General features: G+C 31.7%; 1 protein-coding gene across 4 annotated transcripts; it reads right to left on the bottom strand.

Moving 5' to 3' along the window:
* Positions 1 to 7,589: 7,589 nt before the first annotated feature.
* LOC130947981 (pentatricopeptide repeat-containing protein At1g02370, mitochondrial-like) lies at positions 7,590 to 10,681 on the bottom strand. 4 transcript variants are annotated; one of them, XR_009072892.1, is made up of 4 exons: positions 10,341 to 10,681; positions 8,565 to 10,052; positions 8,345 to 8,434; positions 7,590 to 8,241 (listed from the first exon to the last, which is right to left on the bottom strand). XR_009072892.1 is itself a non-coding variant. In XM_057876693.1 (2 exons), the coding sequence occupies exons 1-2, from the start codon at positions 10,590 to 10,592 to the stop codon at positions 8,853 to 8,855; spliced, it is 1,452 nt and encodes a 483-aa protein (XP_057732676.1). In that variant the 5' UTR covers positions 10,593 to 10,681; the 3' UTR covers positions 7,590 to 8,852. The 4 variants fall into 4 exon arrangements, 1 of the variants encoding a protein (XP_057732676.1); XR_009072891.1 differs by having other exon boundaries at positions 7,590 to 8,434; XR_009072890.1 differs by having other exon boundaries at positions 7,590 to 7,724; positions 7,838 to 10,052.
* Positions 10,682 to 13,189: the final 2,508 nt, after the last annotated feature.

Below are 13,189 nucleotides of genomic sequence, written 5' to 3' on the forward strand. Positions count from 1 at the left end.
CTTGTATAGTACTAATATGAATCCATCCAATTTTAGATCTTTTTTGTTGATCTTTAATTTTCTCAATCTGTTTACTCAATTCTTCATCATTTATCAAAGCTATTTCAAGTTCTCCATTGGCGGATTTTATCTTTATAGGGGCTTCAAGTTGAATTTTTCCATAGTATATTATATTTTTCTATTAAAAACTTCTTTTAAAAGATTTTGTTTATTGAAATTTTCATTTGATTTGAGATTTAATTCTGTTTTTAGAACAGCCTGTCTTTCATTATCTAATAAAGCAGTTAATCTATAATAATCAGATTCTTCTGTTAATTCTAAGCTTTCTAAATAATTCATAACTAAGAAATTAGGATAAAGGCGTACCTTTCTGGAGAAAAACTTCCTTTATTTAGTATATTTTACATAAGATGTTTTTATCTCCAGAGGGGAGATTGTAGATACTAACTCCAGAAGGGAGTTTAGAATTGGTTTTTCCTAAGGGAATTCTTCTTCAAACTATAGAATCGCCTCGGCAGCTTCCTCCTTGCTCTCCTAGCATATGAGTACTCTTAGCCTCCTGCTTTCTATGGTTTGATACCTTCTACAATTGCCTAAGCAACCTATTTATAATGGTTGGGTCTGATGGACAATTCCCATCCTTACCCTTCTTATGACGTCATTGCTTACGTCATTGTTTATTATCTTGCACCAGCTACATTGTTGGTGCTCTATGACCTAAGCGCTTACGTCATTATGCAATAATGTTGAGAGATGCTTCAGATGTGTTGTCCTCCTCTTTCATTATGTGGCCTTCAGAGGCGTTGTCTCCTTCCTTTATCATGTGGGTTGATTCCGTTTCATTATTGCTTTCTTCAGATAACTCTGAGACACATAGCTGGCACTTGTGGTCTTCTCTGTCTTTTATCAAATAGCAGAGATTCCTCTTTATCCCTTCGGGGAGCTTTTCTAAGAGTCCAGATAAATTGTAGAATGCTGATTCAAATTCCACTAAGAGTCTCATCTCTCTTTCTTCAATCTCATTCCTTTTACTGGACACAAGCAAAGTATTTCTGCTTTTATAATTGATTCTTGTGTGAGATTCCCTTGTTATCTTTTGAGTTCTTTCGAAGACCCTTGCTAGTGTGCTGGTTAGTCTTCCTTCATGACTGTAGATTGTTAAATCTTGAACTTGATCAATTGGTTGAAAATTTCCTGGGAAGACGGACATGAAGATTACTTGATGTGCTGGAACCAAGCATTCTTCTTCTTCATTAAAAATAGGTTGACTATTCGTAAATTTTAGGGATATATCCCTTGGATTTACGTTGTCAATCATATTTTTAAATCTCTTTATTGCATCAATGAATCCTGCAGGAAACTCACTAATAATTTTCAAGTCATTAAAAATTAAAATTGTATCAATTAATCCATACTGGAAAAACTGATAGGTGTCAGATGGGGAAGCATATGGAAATATAACCAGCTTTGTTAGCTGTTCTTTGGCAATAGGATAATATCCCAAGATTGCCCTTTTTTCTTCAGTCCAATTTAGGACTATGTTAAGGGTTTCTCTGAGATTTGATCTACAGACCCTTTTCTTTTCTTTGATTTCAGCCCTTGTAGGAATGTTTCTTATTATTCTTGTTCTCTGGGTTTGAATTGGAGCTTTATCTGCTCTTTTTAGGGTTTGCTCTGGATGAAGAGCTTCATATTCCCTGAAAGATTCCTTTGCTTCTTCCAATGTTAAAAACCCTCCTTTATGAATTATCCTTGATTGATGTGTAAATGGTGCTGCTTTTTCCCAGGCATCATATACTCCTTTTATGGGGCCATTATAAATTACATAATATTTTTTATCTTGGGTGGATTTTTTGATAATTTCAGCAATTGTTTTATTTTCTGGAATTTTTTCTTCACCTGATTTGTCCACTACGCTTAGCTGGCTGAACTCTGATGGTTTTGGTTGTTGTGTTGATTTCATTGCTTCGACGGCCTTCTTTAGGGATTGGATCTGTGTCCTTATTTGCTGACAATGCTTGCATTTTTCAAGTTCTTGTTCGTATTTCTGAATTTCTTGATCTAATGCGTTGTAGACGAACTCCATTCTCTTGTTAATGTATCTGCAATAACATTTTTGTCACCCTTAAAATATTCAATTTTTATTGGATATTGTAACAAAAATAATTGCCATCTTACCAATCGTCCATGATTATAATCAACTTTTAAATTATATCGTATGAAACCTGTTAGATAACTTGAATCTGTTCTTAATGTAAATTCTCTGGGTAGTAAATCAATTTTCCATTTCTTAAGAGATTTAATTGCTGCTAGAGTTTCCTTTTCATGAGTGGTATATCTCCATTCTGTTGGAGTAAAAGTCCTTGAAATATACCTGCAAAGTAATTTCTTTGGGGAATATTTAGAATCTAGTGATTCTTTTTCTTGTTCCAAACTTTTTATAGCTTTCTTAGCTTTTAGACATCCTGACCAGGTTATGTCTGAAGCATCTGTTTCTACTATTAAGTAGTCATTTTCTTCTGGAATATAAAGTTCTGGAAGTTTTTCACATAATTCTTTAATCCTTTGAATTTGCATACTGTCTTTTTCATCCCATTTCCATTCTTTTTTAGTACTTATTTTTGGAAATAAGTTTTTAGTGTATTCTGTTATATTCTTTAAAAATCCTTGATCAGAAATATAATTTATACATCCTAAAAATCTTTGTAATTATTTTCTATCTTCTATTTTATTAGGAAATAAATTTACCTTTTCTAGGACATTTGGCTGAAGTTTTAGCTTTTCTTGAGTGGATAGAATTAATCCAAGAAACTCTATTTCTTGTTTTGCTATTCTTGCTTTCTTTTTGCTAAGAACTAGTCCTTTTTCTTTACATCTTTCTAAAACTATTAATAATTTTTGAAGATGATCTTCTTTATCCTGTTTTGTAAAAATTAGTATATCATCAATATACACTAAAACAAATTCATTTAACTCTTTTAGATTTTCTTCCATAAATCTTTGATAAATACCTGGAGCTTGTTTTAATCCGAATGGTAATACATTCCATTCATAGAGTAACACACTTGTTGATTCTTTTGTTGGGCAAGTAAAAGCAGTTAATTTCTTTGTTTCTTCGTCTAAACGAAGTTGCCAATATCCTGATTTTGCATCAAGAGACGAAAACCAAGTTGCTCCTTTTATCTTTTTTAAAATAGAATCTTTTCTTGGAAGTTTATGAGCATCACCAATAGTTGCTTCATTCATCTTCTTATAGTTAATAACCATTCTTCGTTTTCCCCTTTTAATTTCATTATTGTTTTCGACATAAAAGGTTGGAGCCGCATGAGGACTTTTACTTAATCTTATAATTCCTTTTTCCAAAAGATCTCTATATTCTAAAGAGAACTCTTCTCTATCTCTTGCGGAATAAGGAATTTTATTTGGAACATTTATCTCTTTTGTAGGATCTTTTAATTTAATGCTTACTAATTCGTTATTTGTATTTTTAATATCTAAAGGATTTTCAGCACAAATTTCATCCAAAAGTTTCTCTATCTTTATTTCAAGATTATTTTTTGGAATGTTTATCTGAAAGTATAAATTTAAATAACATGTTTCTAATATAGAAAATATTTTAAATTTTAAGATCTTATTTATAGTAGTAGTTGGTATTTTTATACGTTTTGATTTTTGATTTAATGAAGAATCGTGTGGAGCTTTTAAAACTATATATGTTAATTCTTGAATGAATGGATGATATAGTTTTAAAAAGTTATTTCCTATGATAAAATCCATTCCAGAATCTAACATATATATAGATGGAACAATGAACCTATAATTTTGAATAAAAATTTCAGTCATCTCTGTTTTTTGGTCAATTTTATGTATTGATTTGTCAGCTATTCTAACTCTTAATGGTTTCTTTAATTTTTTCCAATCAAGTTTTATATTTGAACTAGCAAAGCATTGTGTTGCTCCAGAATCTATAAAAGCATTTATAAATTTTTCTGTTATTTTTATAGTAATAAATGTGGCATTATTACTCAGCCTCTGAGTCTGTTTCTAAGACATATTCAAAAATATAGTCTAGGTTATCATCAGATTCCTCTAAAGGTTCCATAAAACAAGACTTAGCAATTTCTATTTGTTTAGTAAGATCTTTTTTATCCTTCTTTTTCGGACATTCATTTGCATAGTGTCCTTCTTCTTGGCAATACCAACACTTACAGTTTTCTTTTTTATTTGGGCAATAGTCACTTTTTTGCCTTTTGTTTTTATTGTTATTTCTTGTTCTAAAATACCTCTTTTTTCTCCAGTTTGGATAGTATTTTCTTTTTCTAAATTGATATTTTTTTTTCTCTGAAAATTTTTATTAAGCCCATATTTTTGGGATATCTCTTCATTATCCTGACAGCAAATTCTAATTATATTTGCAAATCTTTTTTGAGTGGCTTCTTGCATACAACGTTCTTTTATTTCCTCTCTTATTGCAGCGGTTGCTCCACCAAAATTATTTTCAATTGTCCCTCTATTTATTTCTCTTATAAATCTTCCCATTATAAATTCATTAGCAGGATATGGAAGTTTTGTTATATACATACTAAGATAATGATTTTTATCTTCTTCTTTTAATTTGTAATAATGTATTCTATATTCACATATATAAGATTCCACATTACATAGATCATATATCTGGATATTAACTAAATGGTTTTTTGCTTCTTCATATTCCTTATTATAGACTTCTTGTCTATGATCTATAATATTTTTTCCAAAAAATTCTTTATATAGAATCATCATTATATATAATATCTTATCATAAGCTGTTGTTTTTGTTGCTAAATCTTCTATTATTTGGTTTTCTATTGATGTCATATAATCTCTTATAGTTCCTTTAGTATGAAATCCTATGTAATTCCAAATATCTCTTCCAGACAATTCACTAAGCTTTGGATTAGTAAAAGCTTCTAATAAAAAGGAATTCAACCAATTTTTGAAAATTTCTTTTTCATTCTTTTTACAATCTAAATCAAGCATTCTTTCTCCTTCCATTTCCTGGATTTTAGGAACGTATTTTGATGGTATTTTTGTATATTTTGAATCTTTATTTATAAACCCTTTTTTAAAAGCATAATTATCAAAACCAGTTTCCCATTTATATTGAGATTGGTTATCTTTAGATGTTCCAGCTTCATTTTTTACTTGTATCGGAATTGCTGGTTCTTCGTCACTTGAATAATCTAGGATGTGTTCTTCATTTTCTATATTTTCAGAATTTACTAATTCTCCTTCTATTTGAAATCCTTGTTCCATAATATTATTTTCTTGAGCCATTTTTAATTGTTTAAAAAGCATAGTAACTTCTTCTAATTTTTCTTCAATATTCATAATTTTAGTGGTGGTTTTACTTTTAGATCTGTTATGTTGATTATATTTTGAAATTTTTCTTCTTTGGGATTCTCTTTTTCTTTATTTCTTTGAAATTTTATAGATACTAATATTTCTTCAAGCATATCTACTATAGAATTTAATTGTGGGTTAAAAGTATGATAAAGATGTGGGGAATCATTTCCATGGTAACATTTCTTAGAAATTCCGTGTGAAAAATAAGTTTTTTCAGGTTTTTGAAGTCCTTCAATAAAACTTATAGTAAAATAAAGATTTTGAGAAAAATCATTTTGTATTGATTTTAAGAATTCGGTGTCATTACAGTTAATATTAGTTAAAATCATTAATTTTTGATCTATTAATTTTGATAACTTGATTATTTCTTCTCTTAAATCTTCTAATTTACTTTTTTCTATTAGGTGACGCTTTTTTGTGTGAAGAGTTACAATTTAAAGTGTGACTTTAAAAAGTGTGATGTAACTAAATTTTTAAATCTGTACCAATTTTGCTCTGTATACTAAAATTCACCCAATCCGAATTAGTGTTCTAACTGTTTAAAAAAATAAATCAGTCAAAATTGATACAAATCGATTAAACTAGTACGAAGTACGAACCAATCAAAATTAGTACAAATCGGTCCGATTAAATAATTAACAAGCACAGTCAATGCGCACGTTAATGACATCATGTCATGTTGACATCAGCATGGGGGATTGAGAAATTTTTTAAAATACATTGCAAGAGGTGTAACCGTGTAAGTCAAACTTGACTCTTCTAATACCACTGCACTAATTTATTTTTTTGGTATCTTTTATACTTTTTATAATATATATTGCATTTTATATAATATTCTAACTAATACACATATATATATATATATAATAATAATAATAAATTCAATATTTTTTATATTTAACATTTTTTAAATTTATTAATTTTTAATTGAAGTACAAATTAATTAATTTTAAAATAAAAAATGATAATTAATATTAAAATAAAATAAAAATTGCTTAATTTGAGAAAAAAAATAAATTTATATATAATTATTTAATTATATAAAAATATTTAGACTTTAAAATTAATCTTTAGATATAATTCATGGATTGTTATTTTTATTGTATTCAATTAAGATACTATTATAATAGTAGAGACTAATTTTATATCTATCTTTATATTAGTTATTTTTAGAATTCGAGACTTATTTGTTCTTAAAATATTAGTAAAATATGTATTTTAAATTTTAATTTTAGATTTTTTATTTATATGAGACGGATTTTATCGGTTAGACTAGCAATTCATCAGTTGAACCAATAAAACTAATAACTTGGCCGATTCGATCACTGATTCGGTTCTTACAACTATGTATTCTAGTATTGTATTTGTATGTGGTTTTTCACTTATCAAGAATTGATGTATAATTCTCATATTCCTTGTCGGCACAAAACAAAACAAGTCTAGAGACAAAGACACAAAGACATAAAATCATATTTAGCATATGAAATATAAACAGAGATATTGTATCTAGAAATACTAAATTAATTTATTTTGTTTTTGTTCTGACAAAAAGGATACAGAGACATTAACAAAAGATGCAACTTTTTTTTCTTTCATTGCTCTTATTAATTTTTCTAATTATATTTTTTATTATTATATTTTTTTTAAATTTTTTTAATTAAAAAAATAAGAATAAATTAAATTTTTATAATTTATTCTAATTTATTACCAAACAAAATACAAAGATACTAATTTTTGTATTTGTGTCTTTTTTGTCATCTTCTCACTATCTTATCTTATCCTATTCTCATATCCTATTCTCATAACCAACCGTCGTCTAAGATTACATCCTATAGAGGCACGAGAGTGTAATAATTTCTTTAGGGCTTTGTCTCTCATCTTTATTCTTTATAATCCTTCTCACTCTTCTTCCAAGTGATGCATTGCTTCTACAAATGTGACTTTTTAGTAGTTTGTCATTAAGCTACCATCACAACATTGTTACTGCTGCTGTTAATTGCTTTTCTTTTCTTCCATTTCAATTATAGGAAAACTCAAAATATTGCGAGAGCCATTACTCCCTGTTTAATCTCATTCAGTAATGTTCTCAAACTCTATCAATCTTATTTTCCTCACCAGCGTACCAGCTTTCTTCGTGAATGAAAATTGTGATTCTGTTTGTTATACCCATTCTGAATGAAAATTGTGTACTCTCAATCCAGTTATTCTCTTACAGTAATTCCTTAGGCAACAGTAACCATCTTTGGAACAAAATTACAGAGATAAAGGTGTGAAACGTACTTAGAGAATGAGATAGGGACATCTCCCGAACTGTTTCCATCCCAGGAACAATTATGAACCTAATATGGAATCACCCAGAACAAAAGATTGAAAATAAAAAGCAAACACCAGTGCAGAAGTCAAATTGAAAAAAATAAAAATTAAGTGATGAATCAAAATAATGGAAATATACCGTAATTTATTTGAACCAACAGAATTCCTTATGGAATAAGCAATTTTGTAATGCATCATGGAGAAGTGGCCCATTAAATATCTGAATTTCTTTGGACCCTTCCAAGATCAAGAATAACCATCATCTGGATCAGAAATCCTCACTTTCAACTAGCCACAGCCCACAGTGATACACCAGAGATTAGAGCTTTCTTCAATCAAGCTGTTTCACTGTTAGTAAGATGCTCCTTAATCCACCCCCAATCATGATCCCTGAATTTTGTTCGGTCCCTCTCCCCCATCCCTGTCTCATCCCAATCCTATCTTTATTGATCCTGTTCCCCATCCTGGTCCAGCAAAGTGGCCTCCAGTTGATAGTCAGACTTGGACTTCAACTCGTCTCTTGCTCCTCCCTTAGCAGCCGTGCTTTTGGAGTCATAATAAGATTTCTTAGATTCTTTCGGCTTATCAATGGCTTGCTTATAAATAGGGAGAAGGAACAAGAAGAAGAATACAAGACAATAATGACCTTTACATTGAGCCTTGTGAATGACTTCTTAGTTCATAAAACAGAAGAAACAGAACAAAAACCTGCCATGTGACCATGACAACTTGCAGTCTGCCAGACAATTAAGTTAACAATCCAAACCAAATACGAGTGGATTGAGACTAGGCAGAACATAACAAATAGAGTGATACTAATATGCTAAAAAACAAGGATAAGATAACGAAAATAGTTAAAAGGATACAGGCAAAGCAAAATAAAACTTGGCTGAGATTTCAGCCATAGATTGTAAGGGTGGTCTGAACGGCATCGTCTATGCCATCTTTCCTAGATGGTGAATTCTATAGCTGCTCATAATTTGGAACTCCAAAACAATGTTTGGAAGAAAATTATGAAAAGAACAAAAGGCTTTGGTCCACACCATGATTTGCAAAATGTCAACCTCAAAACTAAACCTCCTATTAATCATCAAATCATGATTCAATATATTTCATCTGCATGCTGCAGAAAGGATTGATCTTCCAGGAGGAACCTATCCAGAGTGCATGTCAGTTTGCAGGTTCTGAAGTTCATGGTTTGCTTGAGAATCTTCTTTCAACATTTGATGAGCTTCAGGAGACACTTTCGATGCTGTAATGTACGTTGTAAGCCAGGAATCATCATAATTGTAACTCTTGAAAATCCTGCATAACTCCTCAACACCATCAAGATCTGTCTCTTCATAATACTTCAGAAAGGCACCTACTAATTCTGGTGTAGGGTGCCATTTGCTTTCTGAAACCAGTGCTTCAAGGTGGCTCATGGCATTATCCAACTGACGCTTCTCCAAGAAGTAGATCATGAACGATTCGTGAATCTTAAAGAAAGGTCCTTTGCTCTTACAAGTAGCCTCTTTAAAGAGTGATTCAGCTTCTTCATACAGGTTCTGACTCAAGTAAGCACTGACAGCAATACTAACCAACCTTATATCATAACCAACAGTGTTAGATTCCCAATCCTTAAAGCATTTTATTATACCTTCCGTATCATTAAGCTTCCGAAGGGCACGCATCATAGTCAAATAACTTGTGCTGGTCACTGGGGAGACCGTCTTGAGGGAGTTCCACACTCTATGAACCTCTTGTAGATTAGAAGTGCCTGCGTAGAGGTAAAGCATGAAATGATAAGCGTCCCGCATTGAGGGTTTCGCCTTTTCTTCTAGCATCTTAAGCATAGACTCGGCTTTCTCAAACTGTTTGGCCTTTACATAGATAGAAGTAAGGTTGCAATAAGTATGCCAATCAATTTTGTCATTGTTTTCTCTTTTCATCTCGTCATAGACTCTTTCAACACCATCGAGATCATTCAGATTCCCGAGGCTATTCATCCATATATGATATGTGAAATCATTCAAGGGGATCTTCCTCTGCTTCATATCTTCCACCAGCTGAGGCACCTTCTCGGGCTGACCCAGCCTTATATACAGAGTCATCAAGTTGTTGAAGGCCAGGTTAGTGACATAATGCAACTCATCCATCTTTCTAAAATGAGCCAGTGCCTTGTCTGTCATTAGTTCCTTGCAGTAACAGTTCAAAAGAGCACCATATGTAAACTTGTTCTTGGCACGCGGTGGAAGACCACTAAAGTAATTCTCAGCTGCAGCCACCCCTTTGGTCTTCGACACAAGATCTAAGTACACCGCATAATCATTCAAAGCAAAGTTAATTTTCCTCCTCTCCAACCATTCCATTATCTGCTCAGCACAAAATAAAATCCAGATACATGAAATTCTATCACTGTTTATGACATGATAGAGCTAATGACAATGTGAAATTAGCTATTACCAAGAACCAAAATGATCATTCACTACATTTTTGTCATAACACAGCCCAGTTTTCACAAAATGATATATTTTTTTCCCAGCCGTTATTCCTATATGCATATGAAAAATGATCATAATATTAACCTAAAATGAAATAAAACAAAAAGAAATGTAAAATCTTAATCCCATTCACGCTCATCGTTGAAATTGTGGATATACCTCAAGTGCGTGCTGGAACTTACGATACTTTCGGAGCTCCACGACATATCTTTCGAGCTCACGTTTGCTGATGACGTTGCCTTCCATTACGTACTGGTTCAGTATCTGAGACACGCTCCCTCCGGTCATGTTCAGCGATGATATCTTCCGATAAAGAGATTCCTTCTTCTTCGGTGGCAGAGCCTCAGTGGCAGCCGTGCACAGCCGGCGGAGCAGCCATGACCCTCCGGAAATTAGACGCTTGCAATTCATCTCAATCAATTTTTGGTCGCAACGCTGAGAGCAACCTTGTTCTGTTTATTATCACTCCTCTTGGGGTTTTGTTAGGGTTTATCAGAACACACAGGTACTGCATCGTTTTGCTTTTCTTTGTTTTCTTTTTCTTTTGTAATTTTTTGAGTCACCAAAAAAATAGCATCTGTTATTCCTACCGAAATATTTGGTAATAAAAAAATATTAGTTAAAAGTAATCAAAATTTATCTTATTTAATATTTATTAAATGTTGTATTCGAGAATTAGAGGTTTAAGGAAGAAAGAAATCAAATTTTAAAATATTTTTTGCCACATCAGTGAATTATTACATTGCTAAAAATCAATTCAATTTTTTAATCATAAACTATAAATGAAGAATGTTTGAAATTATGTGTTGGAGTATAATTTTAAAGACAAATTTAAGAATAAATTATTTAAATAAAATAATTGAAAATTAAATTTATTAGATTGTATTTTTTTGAAATTGTATATTTGAAATTGTACGCAATTCGTTATTAATAGTCGCAATTTACGTTAAAATGAAGCTGGACAAAAATTATTATAAACTGTAGCGGTTTCTGAAGAACGTATAATATACATAAATCGCTGCTGATTATAGCCAGTCGCAAATTCTTCATTTGGTGTGGAGTGTTCATTTAGCTAGAGGGAGGAAATTTTTTAAAAAGGGAGGAAGTGGCTAAGAGAAAATTTAGATTTTTTGGAGTGTGCATATTCAAGTAGGAGCATAGTAGACGATCCACTTATACCGACTCAACAGCATTATACATATCGTCGGAGCTATCATTGAAGAGGTTAGTTTGTTCTTTTTAGTATTAGAGTTTGGAATATGGAATCTAGTATTTAGAGTATACAAATTAGAATATATAATTTAAGATTTATAGTTTAGTATTTAAAATTTAAGATTTAAATTTTGAAATTTATTATTTCAAATTCTAAATGTAGACTAAAAAATTAAAAAAATTGGCATATTTATTACTTGTTCTAAAGTACATTAGCATTCATTCTATTTTTATATACAGTCATATATATTAAATATTTTAAAATGTATATATTGAATCGAATTAGGACATTTGTAGTGATTATTTAGAGTTTAGGCTTGTACGTATTAGAATTTAATTACGGTGTGGTTATTTATATCATATAGTACATCCAAGTAGGTGTATTTACAGCATTCGAAAGCAACAAAATATGTTTATGCATGAAAGGATTATACTTTATTTGAAGAGGGTTGATTTGTACCACTTGACCAGGGTGAACAACCGTTGATTCTGGTTGGATGAGCCTATGGTATGCGTATTCATTGAGAGATGGTGTCCTGAGATGCACACTTTTCACTTGCTATTCGAAGAGTGCACCATCACGCTGCAAGATATGGCGTATCAGCTGGGGTTGTCCGAAAATTTCCATCTCCAAATTTAACTCAGACGTAGCTCGCTTCTTTTGGGGTGTGAAGCCGTGTCAAACCAAACTACCCAACAAGCATTAGCTCTCCCTGAAAAGGAGGTGATCCAGCCGCACCTTCCAGTACGGCTACCTTGTTACGACTTCACTCCAGTCACTAGCCCTGCCTTCGGCATCCGTCGATGGGAAGGCTGTTAGTGGGTGTCTCACTGATTTTGAAAATTTTATGGAAGATGACAGACCAGCTTGGGAGTGGTTTCAGGAATTATTCGGTGAATTGCCACCGCCGAATAAGGTCAAGCAGATGGCAGTCCACTTCACATGGTTTCACGAGAAGTTTAGGATGCTACCAGCTGATGCAAGTGAGGATACTACTTGCATATACGCACGTGCCTATATGATGATGCTGGTTTTCACTCAACTGTTTGGCGACAAAAGTGCGAACCGGGTTGGTGGTTGCCATTTGTGGTGAAACTTGACGAGATGGGTAATTATAGTTAGGGTTTAGCCGCATTGACATGGTTGTATCGATGTATGTGTCGGATGGCTAACAGAAATGTCACCAGCTTGACTGGTCTTCTTAACCAACTACCATTAGGTATCTCCAGTGCAGCCTTGAACAGTGATTTTTACATACCCCTATTTATACATAAATCACTATAACCAGCAGCAGTTTATGTATATTGCACGTCCTTTAGGAACCACTACAGTCTATAACAATTTCTATTCAACTCCATTTCAACGTAAACTGCGGCTACCAATAACTGATTACGTTCATTTTTAAATTTGCTGGTGTTTGTAACGATTTACATAGTTATAAAAAAGTTGCATACAAATATGTAGTTTCAGAAAGTTGTAATCTAATAAATTTGATTTTTAATTATTTTATTTAAGTAATTTATTCCAAATTTAAATAGCTATTAATTTCAAAAACCATTTTAAAAATTAGATACAACTCTAAAAATTACTAAAACTTACTTACTTATTATAATTTAGTATAGTATTCTGCTAGATTGACAATAGAGAATTTGAACAACGTAAACAATAAGCTGATGTATTGGCCTACTAAAGAATAAAAAAAAAACAACCATTCAAATCAACTAACAAAAAAGCTTTTTGCCTTACATTTTCAAATTTTAACTATCCGTCGATACTACTGATTTCAAAATTTTAA

This window comes from Arachis stenosperma, chromosome 9 (assembly GCF_014773155.1).
Source record: "Arachis stenosperma cultivar V10309 chromosome 9, arast.V10309.gnm1.PFL2, whole genome shotgun sequence".
NCBI lineage: Eukaryota > Viridiplantae > Streptophyta > Magnoliopsida > Fabales > Fabaceae > Arachis > Arachis stenosperma.

What these genes read in the sequence shown, in the direction of transcription:
- LOC130947981 (XM_057876693.1), bottom strand. Translation starts at nt 10,592, where the DNA reads ATGAATTGCAAGCGTCTAATTTCCGGAGGGTCATGGCTGCTCCGCCGG. An exon ending in AGTTCCAGCACGCACTTGAG is followed by an intron (nt 10,053 to 10,340) that starts GTATATCCACAA and finishes TGTGCTGAGCAG; the next exon opens with ATAATGGAATGGTTGGAGAG.